The sequence below is a fragment of the Oncorhynchus masou genome, chromosome 13 (assembly GCF_036934945.1).
Source record: "Oncorhynchus masou masou isolate Uvic2021 chromosome 13, UVic_Omas_1.1, whole genome shotgun sequence".
In the NCBI taxonomy this organism is placed as follows: domain Eukaryota; kingdom Metazoa; phylum Chordata; class Actinopteri; order Salmoniformes; family Salmonidae; genus Oncorhynchus; species Oncorhynchus masou.
The window spans coordinates 96,987,240-97,008,342 of record NC_088224.1 but is presented as its reverse complement, the minus strand read 5'-3'; the positions used below and the strand labels follow the sequence as shown (position 1 = coordinate 97,008,342).

The 21,103-nt window shown below is 47.7% G+C and overlaps 1 protein-coding gene across 1 annotated transcript in view; it reads left to right on the top strand.

Annotated features, from left to right (window-relative positions):
• The first annotated feature begins 5,398 nt into the window (after positions 1-5,398).
• The window catches only part of cep126 (centrosomal protein 126), an 85,674-nt gene continuing 69,969 nt past the window's right edge, over positions 5,399-21,103 (top strand). The window contains exon 1 of the mRNA XM_064985594.1: positions 5,399-5,420. Within this exon, the coding sequence (XP_064841666.1) occupies positions 5,399-5,420 (22 nt within the window). The remainder of the gene's footprint in view (positions 5,421-21,103) is intronic.

Genomic DNA, 21,103 nt, shown 5'->3' with positions numbered 1-21,103 from the left:
TCTAAATCATGAATCAGCGATATACAAATTGGCGTAATTATTTATTTACTAACTAACTAAATAATCACACAGAAGTGCATAACAAAGAAACAATAGATACTAACAATGGTAGAAAAGTCCCTAGTGGACGAAGCCGATATGACGGCTTGGTAGACAAAGGGAAGGGGTGTGGTCTGAGAAAGAGCTGGAAAGACTAAATGGATTCACTACACACAGTGGATAATGGTACTCATGGACATGCGTGTGCTTTTCACATGAACTCATTCTGAAAGATATTGCATTGTACATATTTACGCCTGTATGTCGTTGTTGTCTCTCGATCATCCTGTAGAGTTCATCAGAGTCTCTGGTTAACTTTCCCAGAAGTCACTATTCCAACTAAACTACTGAAAGAGCTGCTTCCTGTGCTTGGCCCTCCTATGTTTAACATAATAAACGCCTCCCTATCCTCCGGATGTGTACCAAACTCACTAAAAGTGGCAGTAATAAAGCCTCTCTTGAAAAAGCCAAAACTTGACCCAGAAAATCTCAAAAATGAATCGGCCTATATCGAATCTACCATTCCTCTCAAAAATGTTAGAAAAAGTTGTTGCGCAGCAACTTACTACCAAATGCTTCCGTCTGGTTTTAGACCCCATCAAAGCACTGAGAAGGTGATAAATTATATTTTAATGGCGTCAGACCGAGGCTCTGCATCTGTCCTCGTGCTCCTAGACCTTAGTGCTGCTTTTGATACCATCGATCACCACATTCTTTTGGTGACATTGGAAACCCAAATTGGTCTACACGGACAAGTTCTGGCCTGGTTTAGATCTTATCTGTCGGAAAGATATCAGTTTGTCTCAGTGAATGGTTTGTCCTCTGACAAATCAACTGTAAATTTCGGTGTTCCCCAAAATTGCCCTCGCTAGAAGCCTGTGTTTCAGACATAAGGAAGTGGAAGTGGATGGCTGCAAACTTGAATCTGACAATTAATCTTGATGGTTGTACAGTCGTCTCAAATAAAACTGTGAAGAACCTCGGCGTTACTCTGGACCCTACTCTCTTTTGACGAACATATCAAGTCGCTCTGGATAAGAGCGTCTGCTAAATGACTTAAATGTAAAATGTAAATGTAAGACTGTTTCAAGGACAGCTTTTTTCCATCTACGTATCATTGCAAAAATCTGAAACTTTCTGTCCAAAAAATATGCAAAAAAATTAATCCATGCTTTTGTTACTTCTCGGTCAGACTGCTGCTAGAATCCTGACTAGATCCTGACTAGAACCAAACAATTTGATCATATTACTCCAGTGCTAGCCTCCCAACACTAGCTTCCTGTTAAGGCAAGGGCTGATTTCAAGGTTTTACTGCTAACCTACAAAGCATTACATGGGCTTGCTCCTACCTATCGCTCTGATTTGGTCCTGCCGTACAAACCTACACGTACGCTACGTTCACAAGATGCAGGCCTCCTAATTGTCCCTAAGCAAACAGCTGGAGGCAGGGCTTTCTCCTATAGAGCTCCATTTTTATGGAATGGTCTGCCTACCCATGTGAGAGACGCAGACTCGGTCTCAACCTTTAAGTCTTTACTGAAGACTCATCTCTTGAGTGGGTCATATGATTGAGTGTAGTCTGGCCCAGGAGTGTGAAGGTGAATGGAAAGGCTCTGGGGCAATGAATCGCCCTTGCTGTCTCTGCCTGGCCAGTCACCCTCTTTCCACTGGGATTCCCTGCCCCTAACCCTATTACAGGGGCTGAGTCACTGGCTTACTGGTGCTCTTCCATGCCGTCCCTAGGAGAGGTGCATCACTTGAGTGGGTTGAGTCACTGACATGATCTTCCTGTCTGGGTTGGCGCCCCTCCTTGGGTTGTGCCGTGGCGGAGATCTTTGTGGGCTATACTCGGCCTTGTCTCAGGATGATACGTTGGTGGTTGAAGATATCCCACTAGTGGTGTGGGGTCTGTGCTTTGGCAAAGTGGGTGGGGTTATATCCATTCCTGTTTGGCCCTGTCCGGGGGTATCATCGGATGGGGCCACAGTGTCTCCTGACCCCTCCTGTCTCAGCCTCCAGTATTTATGCTGCAGTAGTTTATGTGTCGGGGGCTGGCGTCACTTTGTTATATCTGGAGTACTTCTCCTGTCTTATCCGGTGTCCTGTGTGAATTTAAGTATGCTCTTTCTAATTCGCTCTTTCTCTCTCTCGGAGGACCTGAGCCCTAGGGCCATGCTTAAGGACTACCTGGCATGATGACTCCTTGCTGTCCCCAGTCCACCTGGCCGTGCTGCTGCTCCAGTTTCAACTGTTCTGCCTGCGGCTATGGAACCCTGCCCTGTTCACCGGACGTGCTACCTGTCCCATACCTGCTGTTTTCAACTCTCTAGAGACAGCAGGAGCGGTAGAGATACTCTGAATGATCAGCTATGAAAAGCCAACTGACATTTACTCCTGAGGTGCTGACTTGTTGCACCCTCGACAACTACTGTGATTATTATTATTTGACCATGCTGGTCATTTATGAACATTTGAACATCTTGGCCATGTTCTCTAATAATCTCCACCCGGCACAGCCAGAAGAGGACTGGCCACCCCTCAGAGCCTGGTTCCTCTCTAGGTTTCTTCCTAGGTTTTGGCCTTTCTAGGGAGTTTTTAGCCACTGTGCTTCTACACCTGTATTGCTTGCTATTTGGGGTTTTAGGCTGGGTTTCTGTACAGCACTTTGAGATATCAGCTGATGTTCTCATAGAATAGATGCTTCGGCAGTTGTCGTTATTCTCGTATTAGACTTACATCATTTCTAGCTGCAGACTAGTAATTATGCGTCTAAGATTTGCTCTTATTCTGTCGTGATCGATTGTCCCAAACTAACCTTTTCCAGCCATGTAACCAAAACTACAGCTGTATGGTCTAATGGTCATTAGAATTGTAGTCATTCCAACGTGGGGACTCTGTCCCGGCGTTCTCTGACTTAATATAGATTTTGTAGGAAGTGGGTTTTATACTCTTTGGAAAAAGGGGCGGTTCTATGACTCCTAATGTGATGTCTGGGCTCACGGGGGTGTGGCCACTGACTAGTTAATCTTTATATGAAAAACCCATACTCTCATTTAGAAGGTTAACATCACATTGCATCTTTTCACAAATAGTTTCATGTTTAATCACATACGTTTCACAATATTTAGATATAAACCTGACAGCTGGGAAATGTACACTTTAAGAGGTACAGTTATGTCTGTTTCCTGTCCTTTGTGAGATCACCAAATGAAACACACTCGTCATGACGGTCCCTTAAGTGTCCACAGACCATTCTCAAAAATATAAATATTGTTTAGTTCTTTCATTTTGGGGATTAGGAGTTTGGCCAAGTCTCTCTCTGTGTCCCACAGTCACACATTCCAATATCAATTCTACAGACCCAGAAGCAGAGTATTTACGACTGTCATAAACTTGGGGGGGGGGGGGGGGGGCTGTGATCCTGCCCCCAGGGCACGTCATGACAGTTCCCTGTGTATATAGCCAAGTTATAATTAACTCAGTACTGGTACCCAGTGTATATAGTCAGGTTACTCATTGACTCGGTATTGGTACCCTGTATATATAGCCAAGTTATCATTACTCATTGACTCGGTAATGGTACCCTGTGTATATAGCCAAGTTATCATTACTCATTGACTCGGTAATGGTACCCTGTGTATATAGCCAAGTTATAATTAACTCGGTACTGGTACCCAGTGTATATAGTCAGGTTACTCATTGACTCGGTATTGGTACCCTGTATATATAGCCAAGTTATCATTACTCATTGACTCGGTAATGGTACCCTGTGTATATAGCCAAGTTATAATTAACTCGGTACTGGTACCCAGTGTATATAGTCAGGTTACTCATTGACTCGGTAATGGTACCCTGTGTATATAGCCAAGTTATAATTAACTCGGTACTGGTACCCAGTGTATATAGTCAGGTTACTCATTGACTCGGTATTGGTACCCTGTATATATAGCCAAGTTATAATTAACTCGGTACTGGTACCCTGTATATATAGCCAAGTTATCATTACTCATTGACTCGGTAATGGTACCCTGTGTATATAGCCAAGTTATAATTAACTCAGTACTGGTACCCAGTGTATATAGTCAGGTTACTCATTGACTCGGTATTGGTACCCTGTATATATAGCCAAGTTATCATTACTCATTGACTCGGTAATGGTACCCTGTGTATATAGCCAAGTTATAATTAACTCAGTACTGGTACCCAGTGTATATAGTCAGGTTACTCATTGACTCGGTATTGGTACCCTGTATATATAGCCAAGTTATCATTACTCATTGACTCGGTAATGGTACCCTGTGTATATAGCCAAGTTATCATTGACTCGGTACTGGTACCCTGTGTATATAGCCAAGTTATCATTGACTCGGTACTGGTACCCTGTGTATATAGCCAAGTTATCAATGACTCGGTAATGGTACCCTGTGTATATAGCCAAGTTATCATTGACTCGGTAATGGTGCCCTGTGTATATAGCCAAGTTATCATTGACTCGGTAATGGTACTCTGTGTATATAGCCAAGTTATCATTGACTCGGTAATGGTACCCTGTGTATATAGCCAAGTTATCATTGACTCGGTAATGGTACCCTGTGTATATAGCCAAGTTATCATTGACTCGGTACTGGTACCCTGTGTATATAGCCAAGTTATCATTGACTCGGTAATGGTACCCTGTGTATATAGCCAAGTTATCATTGACTCGGTAATGGTACCCTGTGTATATAGCCAAGTTATCAATGACTTGGTACTGGTACCCTGTGTATATAGCCAAGTTATCATTGCTCATTGTGTATTTGTTCCTCATTTTTATTTTTTTTATCTACAAATGTTAAATGTTTCTCTGTGCATTGTTGGGAAAGGTTCGTAAGTAAGCATTTCACTGTTGGTCTACACCTGCTATTGCATTACATGGATTAAACTGTTTCATTGCTCTTTGTTATAGGGCTGGAATACGACCCTTGTTATAGGGCCTGAATACGACCCTTGTTATAGGGCCTGAATATGACTGTGTTATAGGGCCGGAATACGACCCTTGTTATAGGGCCGGAATACGACCCTTGCTATAGGGCCTGAATACGACTCTTGTTATAGGGCCTGAATACGACTCTTGTTATAGGGCCGGAATACGACCCTTGTTGTAGGGCCAGAATACGACCCTTGTTGTAGGGCCAGATTATGACCCTTGTTATAGGTCTGGAATATGACCCTTGTTATAGGGCAGGAATACGACCCTTAATTTGAAAATATATGTTTGATGCATGCGCCTGTGAGAATCAAATTAGCATGACAATAAAATCCCCATAAAAGTTTGTCGGTTTAAACTAGAGACATCATTTTTTTTAGTCTCAATCCAACGATGTCGGCCTTCCGCCTCTGCGGTGAAAGGTGGCAGAGCTAAGGAGGTGTTTGTCAGACCGGGAGACATTAGGAAATTCGTTCTTCTCACAAAAACGTCTGTACGCCGAATGTTTTGGCCTACAAACTATTATGACACCTCTATGGAAAGATGAGACACTCGCAAACACAAGAGATATCCACTCGTTGGGCATTAACATGGAGTTGGTCCTCTCTTTGCTGCTAAAACAGGCTCTGTGCAGGCCAGTCAAGTTCTTCCTCACTGATCTGGACAAACCATTTCCTTATGGACCTCGCTTTGTGCATGAGTCGTTGTCATGTTGAAATGGGAAAGGGCCTTCCCCAAACTGTTGCCACAAAGTTGGACGCAAAATAATTGTCTAGAATGTATGCTGTAGCGTTAAGATTTCCCTTCACTGGAACTAAGGGGCCCGAACCATGAAAAACAGCCCCAGACCATTATTCCTCCTCCACCAAAATGTAGAATTGGCTCTACAGTATATATTGGGGCAGGTAGTGTTCTCCTGGCATCCGCCAAACCCAGATTCATCTATCGGACTTCCAGATGGTGAAGCATGATTCATCACTCCAGAGAACACGTTTCCACTGCTCCAGAGTCCAATGGAGGCGAGATTTATACCACTTCAGCTGACTCTTGGCATTGGGCGTGGTGATGTTAGGCTTGTGTGCGGCTGCTCGGACACGGAAACCCATTTCATGAAGCATGAACTCTGTAGTGAGTGTTGCAACCGAGGACAGACTATTTTTACGTGCTACACGCTTCAGCACTTGGCTGTCCTGTTCTGTGAGCTTGTGTGGCCTACCACTTTGGGGCTGAGCCGTTGTTTCTCCTAGAAGGTTCCACTTAAAAAAAAACATATCTGTGTGCTCGATTTTATAGACCTGTCCACAACAGGTATAGACCTGTCCGCAACGAGTGTCCACATACTGTTGTATATATAGTATAGTGTAGATCTACGACATAGATAGGACAGACACTTCAACATAGATAGGACAGACACTTCAACATAGATAGGACAGACACTTCAACATAGATAGGACAGACACTTCAACATAGATAGGACAGACACTTCAACATAGATAGGACAGACACTTCAACATAGATAGGACAGACACTTCAACATAGAGGACAGACACTTCAACATAGATAGGACAGACACTTCAACATAGATAGGACAGACACTTCAACATAGATAGGACAGACACTTCAACATAGATAGGACAGACACTTCAACATAGAGGACAGACACTTCAACATAGATAGGACAGACACTTCAACATAGATAGGACAGACACTTCAACATAGAGGACAGACACTTCAACATAGATAGGACAGACACTTCAACATAGATAGGACAGACACTTCAACATAGATAGGACAGACACTTCAACATAGATAGGACAGACACTTCAACATAGAGGACAGACACTTCAACATAGATAGGACAGACACTTCAACATAGAGGACAGACACTTTAAAACAAACTTCCTTAGATTTATTTTTGTGCTGTTTTTCAATGTGTGAATCTGTCATTCAATGTGTTTCTATGGGATTAATAGCAGTACGTTTCATCAAATACATGTTTTTAAATATTGTTTTTACTACACGGGTCCTAAAAGTCTATATTTATTGGCTAAATGATCCTTGGTATGATCAAATGTAATTATTTTAAGATGTTAGATTGGTATAAACCCAACCCCGGGCCATTAGACTCTATGGGCTTAAAGGGCATGAATAAAACCCAACCCCGGGCCATTAGACTCTATGGGCTTAAAGGGCATGAATAAAACCCAACCCAGGGCCATTAGACTCTATGGGCTTAAAGGGCATGAATAAAACCCAACGCCGGGCCATTAGACTCTATGGGCTTAAAGGGCATGAATAAAACCCAACCCCGGGCCATTAGACTCTATGGGCTTAAAGGGCATGAATAAAACCCAACCCCGGGCCATTAGACTCAATGGGCTTAAAGGGCATGAATAAAACCCAACCCCGGGCCATTAGACTCTATGGGCTTAAAGGGCATGAATAAAACCCTCCCCGGGCCATTAGACTCTATGGGCTTAAAGGGCATGAATAAAACCCAACCCCGGGCCATTAGACTCTATGGGCTTAAAGGGCATGAATAAAACCCAACCCCGGGCCATTAGACTCAATGGGCTTAAAGGGCATGAATAAAACCCAACCCCGGGCCATTAGACTCTATGGGCTTAAAGGGCATGAATAAAACCCAACCCCGGGCCATTAGACTCAATGGGCTTAAAGGGCATGAATAAAACCCAACGCCGGGCCATTAGACTCTATGGGCTTAAAGGGCATGAATAAAACCCAACGCCGGGCCATTAGACTCTATGGGCTTAAAGGGCATGAATAAAACCCAACCCCGGGCCATTAGACTCTATGGGCTTAAAGGGCATGAATAAAACCCAACGCCGGGCCATTAGACTCTATGGGCTTAAAGGGCATGAATAAAACCCAACCCCGGGCCATTAGACTCTATGGGCTTAAAGGGCATGAATAAAACCCAACCCCGGGCCATTAGACTCTATGGGCTTAAAGGGCATGAATAAAACCCAACGCCGGGCCATTAGACTCTATGGGCTTAAAGGGCATGAATAAAACCCAACCCCGGGCCATTAGACTCTATGGGCTTAAAGGGCATGAATAAAACCCAACCCCGGGCCATTAGACTCTATGGGCTTAAAGGGCATGAATAAAACCCAACCCCGGGCCATTAGACTCTATGGGCTTAAAGGGCATGAATAAAACCCAACCCCGGGCCATTAGACTCTATGGGCTTAAAGGGCATGAATAAAACCCAACCCCGGGCCATTAGACTCTATGGGCTTAAAGGGCATGAATAAAACCCAACCCAGGGCCATTAGACTCTATGGGCTTAAAGGGTATGAATAAAACCCAACGCCGGGCCATTAGACTCTATGGGCTTAAAGGGCATGAATAAAACCCTCCCCGGGCCATTAGACTCTATGGGCTTAAAGGGCATGAATAAAACCCTCCCCGGGCCATTAGACTCTATGGGCTTAAAGGGCATGAATAAAACCCAACGCCGGGCCATTAGACTCTATGGGCTTAAAGGGCATGAATAAAACCCTCCCCGGGCCATTAGACTCTATGGGCTTAAAGGGCATGAATAAAACCCTCCCCGGGCCATTAGACTCTATGGGCTTAAAGGGCATGAATAAAACCCAACGCCGGGCCATTAGACTCTATGGGCTTAAAGGGCATGAATAAAACCCAACCCAGGGCCATTAGACTCTATGGGCTTAAAGGGCATGAATAAAACCCAACGCCGGGCCATTAGACTCTATGGGCTTAAAGGGCATGAATAAAACCCAACCCCAGGCCATTAGAATCTATGGGCTTAAAGGGCATGAATAAAACCCAACCCCGGGCCATTAGACTCTATGGGCTTAAAGGGCATGAATAAAACCCTCCCCGGGCCATTAGAATCTATGGGCTTAAAGGGCATGAATAAAACCCAACGCCGGGCCATTAGACTCAATGGGCTTAAAGGGCATGAATAAAACCCAACCCCGGGCCATTAGAATCTATGGGCTTAAAGGGCATGAATAAAACCCAACCCCGGGCCATTAGACTCTATGGGCTTAAAGGGCATGAATAAAACCCAAACCAGGGCCATTAGACTCTATGGGCTTAAAGGGCATGAATAAAACCCAACCCCGGGCCATTAGACTCTATGGGCTTAAAGGGCATGAATAAAACCCAACCCAGGGCCATTAGACTCTATGGGCTTAAAGGGCATGAATAAAACCCAACCCCAGGCCATTAGAATCTATGGGCTTAAAGGGCATGAATAAAACCCAACCCAGGGCCATTAGACTCTATGGGCTTAAAGGGCATGAATAAAACCCAACCCCGGGCCATTAGACTCTATGGGCTTAAAGGGCATGAATAAAACCCTCCCCGGGCCATTAGACTCTATGGGGTTAAAGGGCATGAATAAAACCCAACCCCGGGCCATTAGACTCTATGGGCTTAAAGGGCATGAATAAAACCCAACCCCGGGCCATTAGACTCTATGGGCTTAAAGGGCATGAATAAAACCCAACCCCGGGCCATTAGACTCTATGGGCTTAAAGGGCATGAATAAAACCCAACCCAGGGCCATTAGACTCTATGGGCTTAAAGGGCATGAATAAAACCCAACCTCGGGCCATTAGACTCTATGGGCTTAAAGGGCATGAATAAAACCCTCCCCGGGCCATTAGACTCTATGGGCTTAAAGGGCATGAATAAAACCCTCCCCGGGCCATTAGACTCTATGGGCTTAAAGGGCATGAATAAAACCCAACCCCGAGCCATTAGACTCTATGGGCTTAAAGGGCATGAATAAAACCCAACCCCGGGCCATTAGACTCTATTGGCTTAAAGGGCATGAATAAAACCCTCCCCGGGCCATTAGACTCTATGGGCTTAAAGGGCATGAATAAAACCCAACCCCGGGCCATTAGACTCTATGGGCTTAAAGGGCATGAATAAAACCCAACCCCGGGCCATTAGACTCTATGGGCTTAAAGGGCATGAATAAAACCCAACCCCGGGCCATTAGACTCTATGGGCTTAAAGGGCATGAATAAAACCCAACCCCGGGCCATTAGACTCTATGGGCTTAAAGGGCATGAATAAAACCCAACCCCGGGCCATTAGACTCTATGGGCTTAAAGGGCATGAATAAAACCCAACCCCGGGCCATTAGACTCTATGGGCTTAAAGGGCATGAATAAAACCCAACGCCGGGCCATTAGACTCTATGGGCTTAATGGGCATGAATAAAACCCTCCCCGGGCCATTAGACTCTATGGGCTTAATGGGCATGAATAAAACCCTCCCCGGGCCATTAGACTCTATGGGCTTAAAGGGCATGAATAAAACCCAACCCAGGGCCATTAGACTCTATGGGCTTAAAGGGCATGAATAAAACCCTCCCCGGGCCATTAGACTCTATGGGCTTAAAGGGCATGAATAAAACCCAACGCCGGGCCATTAGACTCTATGGGCTTAATGGGCATGAATAAAACCCTCCCCGGGCCATTAGACTCTATGGGCTTAAAGGGCATGAATAAAACCCAACCCAGGGCCATTAGACTCTATGGGCTTAAAGGGCATGAATAAAACCCTCCCCGGGCCATTAGACTCTATGGGCTTAAAGGGCATGAATAAAACCCAACGCCGGGCCATTAGACTCTATGGGCTTAAAGGGCATGAATAAAACCCAACCCCGGGCCATTAGACTCTATGGGCTTAAAGGGCATGAATAAAACCCAACCCCGGGCCATTAGACTCAATGGGCTTAAAGGGCATGAATAAAACCCAACCTCGGGCCATTAGACTCTATGGGCTTAAAGGGCATGAATAAAACCCAACCCCGGGCCATTAGACTCAATGGGCTTAAAGGGCATGAATAAAACCCTCCCCGGGCCATTAGAATCTATGGGGTTAAAGGGCATGAATAAAACCCAACCCCGGGCCATTAGACTCTATGGGCTTAAAGGGCATGAATAAAACCCTCCCCGGGCCATTAGACTCTATGGGGTTAAAGGGCATGAATAAAACCCAACGCCGGGCCATTAGACTCTATGGGCTTAAAGGGCATGAATAAAACCCAACGCCGGGCCATTAGACTCTATGGGCTTAAAGGGCATGAATAAAACCCAACCCCGGGCCATTAGACTCTATGGGCTTAAAGGGCATGAATAAAACCCTCCCGGGCCATTAGACTCTATGGGCTTAAAGGGCATGAATAGGGCATGAATAAAACCCTCCCGGGCCATTAGACTCTATGGGCTTAAAGGGCATGAATAAAACCCAACCCAGGGCCATTAGACTCTATGGGCTTAAAGGGCATGAATAAAACCCAACCCCGGGCCATTAGACTCTATGGGCTTAAAGGGCATGAATAAAACCCTCCCCGGGCCATTAGACTCTATGGGCTTAAAGGGCATGAATAAAACCCAACCCAGGGCCATTAGACTCTATGGGCTTAAAGGGCATGAATAAAACCCAACCCCGGGCCATTAGAATCTATGGGCTTAAAGGGCATGAATAAAACCCTCCCCGGGCCATTAGACTCTATGGGCTAAAAGGGCATGAATAAAACCCAACCCCAGGCCATTAGACTCTATGGGCTTAAAGGGCATGAATAAAACCCAACCCAGGGCCATTAGACTCTATGGGCTTAAAGGGCATGAATAAAACCCAACCCAGGGCCATTAGACTCTATGGGCTTAAAGGGCATGAATAAAACCCAACCCCAGGCCATTAGACTCTATTGGCTTAAAGGGCATGAATAAAACCCAACCCCGGGCCATTAGAATCTATGGGCTTAAAGGGCATGAATAAAACCCTCCCCGGGCCATTAGACTCTATGGGCTAAAAGGGCATGAATAAAACCCAACCCCAGGCCATTAGACTCTATGGGCTTAAAGGGCATGAATAAAACCCAACCCAGGGCCATTAGACTCTATGGGCTTAAAGGGCATGAATAAAACCCAACCCAGGGCCATTAGACTCTATGGGCTTAAAGGGCATGAATAAAACCCAACCCCATGGGCCATTAGACTCTATGGGCTTAAAGGGCATGAATAAAACCCAACCCAGGGCCATTAGACTCTATGGGCTTAAAGGGCATGAATAAAACCCAACCCGGGCCATTAGACTCTATGGGCTTAAAGGGCATGAATAAAACCCAACCCAGGGCCATTAGACTCTATGGGCTTAAAGGGCATGAATAAAACCCTCCCCGGGCCATTAGACTCTATGGGCTTAAAGGGCATGAATAAAACCCAACCCCGGGCCATTAGACTCTATGGGCTTAAAGGGCATGAATAAAACCCAACCCCGGGCCATTAGACTCTATGGGCTTAAAGGGCATGAATAAAACCCAACCCCGGGCCATTAGAATCTATGGGGTTAAAGGGCATGAATAAAACCCTCCCCGGGCCATTAGACTCTATGGGCTTAAAGGGCATGAATAAAACCCTCCCCGGGCCATTAGACTCTATGGGCTTAAAGGGCATGAATACGACGCATCCATTTGAAAAGATAAATGTTTCCTCTTACATAGTCCACGAAGAGAAACAGACAATTAGTTTTACAGCATCAAAACCTCAAAGTAGTAGATTCTAATAGCAGTTTAACATCTTCCAAGAACAGCGGTTCATATACAGTATGAAGCAGAAACAACACGTCATTCATATGGGCACATCAATTCATAAACTGTACAAGACCCACAAGTCTTCCATTATGTAATGGCCCCTGCCCCCAGGCGAGTAGCAACATACCGGGCTATGACAGACGGAGAGGGGACAGGGGCAACTATACCTGCGTGGATGAAACCATGATTTAACAGATTTCATGTTCCAAGTGGCACATCAGAATCTTTAGTACAGAAAACATAATTAACAATCCTCACATCAACAAAACCAACGAAATTCCATTAAAGATATCCTGGTCTATAGATACCCTGGTCTATAGGTACACTGGTCTATAGATACACTGGTCTATAGATATCCTGGTCTATAGATACACTGGTCTATAGATACACTGGTCTATAGATACCCTGGTCTATAGGCACCCTGGTCTATAGGTACACTGGTCTATAGATACACTGGTCTATAGATATCCTGGTATATAGATCCCCTTGTCTATAGGTACCCTGGTCTATAGGTACCCTGGTATATAGATCCCCTTGTCTATAGGTACCCTGGTCTATAGGTACCCTGGTCTATAGATACCCTGGTCTATAGGTACCCTGGTCTATAGGCACCCTGGTCTATAGATACCCTGGTCTATAGGTACCCTGGTCTATAGGCACCCTGGTCTATAGATACCCTGGTCTATAGATACCCTGGTCTATAGGTACCCTGGTCTATAGGCACCCTGGTCTATAGATACCCTGGTCTATAGATACCTTGGTCTATAGGTACGCTGGTCTATAGGCACCCTGGTCTATAGATACCCTGGTCTATAGGTACACTGGTCTATAGGCACCCTGGTCTATAGGTACCCTGGTCTATAGGCACCCTGGTCTATAGATACCCTGGTCTATAGATACCTTGGTCTATAGGTACGCTGGTCTATAGGCACCCTGGTCTATAGATACCCTGGTCTATAGGTACACTGGTCTATAGGTACACTGGTCTATAGATACCCTGGTCTATAGATACCCTGGTCTATAGATACCTTGGTCTATAGATACCTTGGTCTATAGGTACGCTGGTCTATAGGTACCCTGGTCTATAGGCACACTGGTCTATAGATACCCTGGTCTATAGATACCCTGGTCTATAGGTACCCTGGTCTATAGGCACCCTGGTCTATAGATACCCTGGTCTATAGGTACACTGGTCTATAGGTACACTGGTCTATAGATACCCTGGTCTATAGATACCCTGGTCTATAGATACCTTGGTCTATAGGTACGCTGGTCTATAGGCACACAGGTCTATAGGCACCCTGGTCTATAGGTACTCTGGTCTATGGGTACCCTGGTCTATAGATACCCTGGTCTATAGGTACTCTGGTCTATAGATACCCTGGTCTATAGGTACTCTGGTCTATAGATACCCTGGTCTATAGGTACCCTGGTCTATAGGTACACTGGTCTATAGGTACACTGGTGTATATGTACCCTGGTGTATATGTACCCTGGTCTATAGGTACCCTTGTCTATATATACCCTGGTCTATAGGTACACTGGTCTATAGGCACCCTGGTCTATAGGTACACTGGTCTATAGGTACCCTAGTCTATAGGCACCCTGGTCTGTAGGCACCCTGGTCTATAGGCACCCTGGTCTATAGATACCCTGGTCTATAGATACCCTGGTCTATAGGCACCCTGGTCTATAGGCACCCTGGTCTATAGATACCCTGGTCTATAGATACCCTGGTCTATAGGCACCCTGGTCTATAGGCACCCTGGTCTATAGATACCCTGGTCTATAGATACCCTGGTCTATAGGCACCCTGGTCTATAGGCACCCTGGTCTATAGATACCCTGGTCTATAGATACCCTGGTCTATAGGCACCCTGGTCTATAGGCACCCTGGTCTATAGATACCCTGGTCTATAGATACCCTGGTCTATAGGCACCCTGGTCTATAGGCACCCTGGTCTATAGGCACCCTGGTCTATAGATACCCTGGTCTATAGGCACCCTGGTCTATAGATACCCTGGTCTATAGATACCCTGGTCTATAGATACCCTGGTCTATAGGCACCCTGGTCTATAGATACCCTGGTCTATAGATACCCTGGTCTATAGGCACCCTGGTCTATAGGCACCCTGGTCTATAGATACCCTGGTCTATAGATACCCTGGTCTATAGGCACCCTGGTCTATAGGCACCCTGGTCTATAGGCACCCTGGTCTATAGATACCCTGGTCTATAGGCACCCTGGTCTATAGATACCCTGGTCTATAGGCACCCTGGTCTATAGATACCCTGGTCTATAGGTACCCTGGTCTATAGGTACACTGGTCTATAGATACCCTGGTCTATAGGTACCCTGGTCTATAGGTACCCTGGTCTATAGGTACACTGGTCTATAGATACCCTGGTCTATAGGTACCCTGGTCTATAGGTACCCTGGTCTATAGGTACCCTGGTCTATAGGTACCCTGGTCTATAGGTACACTGGTCTATAGGTACACTGGTGTATAGGTACCCTGGTCTATAGGTACCCTGGTCTATAGGTAACCTGGTCTATAGGCACCCTGGTCTATATATACCCTGGTCTATAGGTACACTGGTCTATAGGTACCCTGGTCTATAGGCACCCTGGTCTATAGGCACCCTGGTCTGTAGGCACCCTGGTCTATAGGCACCCTGGTATATAGGTACCCTGGTCTATAGGTACGCTGGTCTATACGCACCGTGGTCTATGGGTTCACTGGTCTATAGGTATGGCATGTGGGATGCAGCATTTTCTACTTATCCAAAATAATGTTGACTTATGCAGCTTGTTCTGACTGAGCTTCAATGTGTCAGCCAGGAGCAGGTCTTTAGGGTTGAGGTGTCAGCCAGGTGGAGGTCTTTAGGGTTGAGGTGTCAGCCAGGTGGAGGTCTTTAGGGTTGAGGTGTCAGCCAGGAGCAGGTCTTTAGGGTTGAGGTGTCAGCCAGGAGCAGGTCTTTAGGGTTGAGGTGTCAGCCAGGTGGAGGTCTTTAGGGTTGAGGTGTCAGCCAGGAGCAGGTCTTTAGGGTTGAGGTGTCAGCCAGGTGGAGGTCTTTAGGGTTGAGGTGTCAGCCAGGTGGAGGTCTTTAGGGTTGGGGTGTGAGCCAGGTGGAGGTCTTTAGGGTTGTGGTGTCTGCCAGGTGGAGGTCTTCAGGGTTGTGGTGTCAACCAGGTGGAGGTCTTTAGGGCTGGGGTGTGAGCCAGGTGCAGGTCTTTAGGGTTGTGGTGTCAACCAGGTGGAGGTCTTTAGGGTTGGCGTGTGAGCCAGGTGGAGGTCTTTAGGGTTTTGGTGTCAGCCAGGTGGAGGTCTTTAGGGTTGGCGTGTGAGCAAGGTGGAGGTCTTTAGGGTTGTGGTGTCAGCCAGGTGGAGGTATTTAGGGTTGTGGTGTCAGCCAGGTGGAGGTCTTTAGGGTTGAGGTGTCAGGTGGAGGTCTTTAGGGTTGAGGTGTCAGGTGGAGGTCTTTAGGGTTGAAGTGTCAGGTGGAGGTCTTTAGCGTTGTGGTGTCAGCAAGGTGGAGGTCTTTAGGGTTGAGGTGTCAGCCAGGTGGAGGTCTTTAGGGTTGTGGTGTCTGCCAGGTGGAGGTCTTTAGGGTTGTGGTGTCAACCAGGTGGAGGTCTTTAGGGCTGGGGTGTGAGCCAGGTGCAGGTCTTTAGGGTTGTGGTGTCAACCAGGTGGAGGTCTTTAGGGTTGGCGTGTGAGCCAGGTGGAGGTCTTTAGGGTTTTGGTGTCAGCCAGGTGGAGGTCTTTAGGGTTGAAGTGTCAGGTGGAGGTCTTTAGCGTTGTGGTGTCAGCCAGGTGGAGGTCTTTAGGGTTGAGGTGTCAGGTGGAGGTCTTTAGGGTTGAAGTGTCAGGTGGAGGTCAGCCAGGTGGTGTCAGCCAGGTGGAGGTCTTTAGGGTTGAGGTGTCAGGTGGAGGTCTTTATGGTTGAGGTGTCAGGTGGAGGTCTTTAGGGTTGTGGTGTCAACCAGGTGGAGGTCTTTAGGGTTGGGGTGTGAGCCAGGTGGAGGTCCTTAGGGTTGTGGTATCAACCAGGTGGAGGTCTTTAGGGTTGTGGTGTCAGCCAGGTGGAGGTCTTTAGGGTTGTGGTGTCTGCCAGGTGGAGGTCTTTAGGGTTGTGGTGTCAACCAGGTGGAGGTATTTAAGGCTGGGGTGTGAGCCAGGTGCAGGTCTTTAGGGTTGTGGTGTCAACCAGGTGGAGGTCTTTAGGGTTGGCGTGTGAGCCAGGTGGAGGTCTTTAGGGTTTTGGTGTCAGCCAGGTGGAGGTCTTTAGGGTTGGCGTGTGAGCCAGGTGGAGGTCTTTAGGGTTGTGGTGTCAGCCAGGTGGAGGTATTTAGGGTTGTGGTGTCAGCCAGGTGGAGGTCTTTAGGGTTGAGGTGTCAGGTGGGGGTCTTTAGGGTTGAAGTGTCAGGTGGAGGTCTTTAGCGTTGTGGTGTCAGCCAGGTGGAGGTCTTTAGGGTTGTGGTGTCAGCCAGGTGGAGGTCTTTAGGGTTGAGGTGTCAGGTGGAGGTCTTTAGGGTTGAGGTGTCAGGTGGAGGTCTTTATGGTTGAGGTGTCAGGTGGAGGTCTTTATGGTTGAGGTGTCAGGTGGAGGTCTTTAGGGTTGTGGTGTCAACCAGGTGGAGGTCTTTAGGGTTGGGGTTTGAGCCAGGAGGAGGTCCTTAGGGTTGTGGTGTCAACCAGGTGGAGGTCTTTAGGCTTGGGGTGTCAGCCAGGTGGAGGTCTTTAGGGTTGGCGTGTGAGCCAGGTGGAGGTCTTTCGGGTTGTGATGTCAGCCAGGTGGAGGTCTTTAGGGTTGTGGTGTCTGCCAGGTTGAGGTCTTTAGGGTTGTGGTGTCAGCCAGGTTGAGGTATTTAGGGTTGTGGTGTCAGCCAGGTGGAGGTCTTTAGTGTTGTGGTGTCAGCCAGGTGGAGGTATTTAGGGTTGCGGTTTCAGCCAGGAGGAGGTCTTTAGGGTTGAGGTGTCAGCCAGGTGGATGTTGTGGTGTCAGGTGCAGGTCTTCAGGGTTGAGGTGTCAGCCAGGTGGAGGTCTTTAGGGTTGTGGTGTCAGCCAGGTGGAGGTATTCAGCGTTGTGGTGTCTGCCAGGTGGAGGTCTTTAGGGTTGTTTTGTCAGCCAGGTGGAGGTATTCAGGGTTGTGGTGTCAGCCAGGTGGAGGTCTTCAGGATTGAGGTATCTCAAGAACAAGTCACTCAGTGTTGTCTCTATAAGTACATTAAAACAAAACAGTGGACAGGGCTCTGGACAGACAAGGGAACTTATAGATCTCATTATGTACATCAGTAATTCCACACCATTTGAAAGAGCGACCTGGCTCTCCGTATTTTGTTGGTCTGTGACCCTCTAGCCCCGCCCCCCGGTCAGAGAAGATGGGGAAAGTCCCTCCCTCTACTACTACTGACCAACCAGCAGTAATATACACAACTACAAAGTCCCTCCTTCTATTACTACTGACCAACCAGCAGTAATATACACAACTACAAAGTCCCTCCCTCTACTACTACTGACCAGCCAGCATTAATATACACAACTACAAAGTCCCTCCCTCCCTCTACTACTACTGACCAACCAGCAGTAATACACACAATACACACAGTCCCTCCCTCTACTTACTTTGTACACCATCCCACATGTCAAGATATGAGTCCAGCTGTGTTGGGCAGGGAAGAGGTGTAGGAGCTTGTCTCTCTGCAACTGCTTGAAGAAGACTGAGAGGGGTCGGCAGGAATTGGGGATCTGGAACCCAAGATGACTGCCTTTGATTGGCTGACCCCACGTTGTGATAAGGCACCTGGCAACCTGGTCCCTAGCAACTGCTAGGTTCTGACAAGAGATTAAAAAGCATTGTTATATGATTTGAATATTTCTAACAAATCAACACTTGACTTTATATGCAAATCAAAGGTTGTACAAGTAGACCAGACCTTTGTGGAATAATTATCACTTGTTTTTATGTATCTATGACAATCAATGCAAAAGTTATTGTGAACAAGAGATTTAACAGGTCTGTTGAATGTCTGATATAAAACCTCCCTCGGACCATTTAAGCTGGAGATGTATGTTTTGCATTGGATGCATCTCATTCCACCACATCCGCCAACAGATGCACTTCCGCACCTGCGGTGAAAGGTGAACGAGCTAGAGAGATGTTTGTCAGACCGCCAGAAAATCGGTCTTCTCACAAAATCGTCTGTAACGTCAGAACTGTTTGGCCTCTATTGAAACATGTAGGTGAGAATCTCGTGAACACATACACTATATATACAAAAGTATGTGGACACCCTTTAAATTAGTGGATTCGGCTATTTCAGCCACACCGATTGCTGACAGGTGTATACAATTGAGCACACAGCCATGCAATCTCCATAGACAAACATTGGCAGTAGAATGGCCTTACTGAAGAGCTCAGTGACGTTCACCTTTCCATCAAGTCAGTTCGTCAAACTTCTGCATTGCTAGAACTGAAAGTTCTGTTATTGTGAAGTGGAAAACGTCAAGGAGCTCAGCTGCGAAGTGATAGGCCACACAAACTGACAGAATGGGACCTCCGAGTGCTGAAGCATGTAAAAATCATCTGTCTCTGAGTTCCAAACTGCCTCTGGAAGCAACATCAGCACAATAACTATTCTTCGGGAGCTTCATGAAATGGGTTTCCATGACCGAGCAGATCACCATGGTCAATGCCATACGTTGGCTGGAGTGGCGTAAAGCTCGCTGCTTTTGGACTCTTGAGCAGTAGAAACTCGTTCTCTGGAGAGATGAATCACGCTTCACCATCTCGCAGTCCGACGGATGAATCTGGATTTGGCGGATGCAAGGAGAACGCTACCTGACCGAATGCATAGTGACTACTGTAAAGTTTGGTGGAGGAGGAATAACTCAAACTGAAAGCATTGTCTTTGAAAGATCATTCAAGAAACCCTAAACCTCAACTAAACTAACTAGTAATTCATAATGTGGAAATTGAGCAAGTTGAGGTGACTGAGCTGCTTGGAGTAACTCTGGATCAACAAAACATGTCAACCCCATCGAACACCTTTGGTATGAATTGGAATAAGTTGGCTCCCCTTCCTGTTCGGGCAGTGCTCGGCGGACGTCGTCACCGTCCTACTAGAAGTTGGCTCCCCTGCCTGTTCAGGCGGTGCTCGGCGGTCGTAGTCACCGTCCTACTAGAAGTTGGCTCCCATGCCTGTTTGGGCGGTGCTCGGCGGTCGTCGTCACCGTCCAACTAGAAGTTGGCTCCCCTGCCTGTTCGGGCGGTGTTCGGCGGTCGTCGTCACCGTCCTACTAGAAGTTGGCTCCCCTGCCTGTTCTGGCGGTGCTCGGCGGTCGTCGTCACCGGCCTACTAGAAGTTGGCTCCCCTGCCTGTTTGGGCGGTGCTCGGCGGTCGTCGTCACCGTCCTACTAGAAGGTGGCTCCCCTGCCTGTTCGGGCGGTGCTCGGTGGTCGTCGTCACCGTCCTACTAGAAGTTGGCTCCCCTGCCTGTTCAGGCGGTGCTCGGCGGTCGTCGTCACCGTCCTACTAGAAGTTGGCTCCCCTGCCTGTTCAGGCGGTGCTCGGCGGTCGTCGTCACCGTCCTACTAGAAGTTGGCTCCCTGTTGGGGCGGTGCTCGGCGGTCGTCATCACCGTCCTACTAGAAGTTGGCTCCCCTTCCTGTTCGGGCTGTGCTCGGCGGTCGTCGTCACCGTCCTACTAGAAGTTGGCTCCCCTGCCTGTTTGGGCGGTGCTCGGCGGTCGTCGTCACCGTCCAACTAGAAGTTGGCTCCCCTGCCTGTTCGGGCGGTGCTCGGCGGTCGTCGTCACCGTCCTACTAGAAGTTGGCTCCCCTGCCTGTTCGGGCGGTGCTCGGTGGTCGTCGTCACCGTCCTACTAGAAGTTGGCTCCCCTGCCTGTTCGGGTGGTGCTCGGCGGTCGTCGTCACCGTCCTACTAGAAGTTGGCTCCCCTGCCTGTTCGGGCGGTGCTCGGTGGTCGTCATCACCGTCCTACTAGAAGTTGGCTCCCTGTTGGGGCGGTGCTCGGCGGTCGTCATCACCGTCCTACTAGAAGTTGGCTCCCCTTCCTGTTCGGGCTGTGCTCGGCGGTCGTCATCACCGTCCTACTAGAAGTTGGCTCCCATGCCTGTTGGGGCGGTGTTCGGCGGTCGTCGTCACCGTCCAACTAGAAGTTGGCTCCCCTGCCTGTTCGGGCGGTGTTCGGCGGTCGTCGTCACCGTCCTACTAGAAGTTGGCTCCCATGCCTGTTGGGGCGGTGTTCGGCGGTCGTCGTCACCGTCCAACTAGAAGTTGGCTCCCCTGCCTGTTCGGGCGGTGCTCGGCGGTCGTCGTCACCGTCCTACTAGAGGTTGGCTCCCCTGCCTGTTCGGGCGGTGTTCGGCGGTCGTCGTCACCGTCCAACTAGAAGTTGGCTCCCCTGCCTGTTCGGGCGGTGCTAGGCGGTCGTCGTCACCGTCCTACTAGAAGTTGTC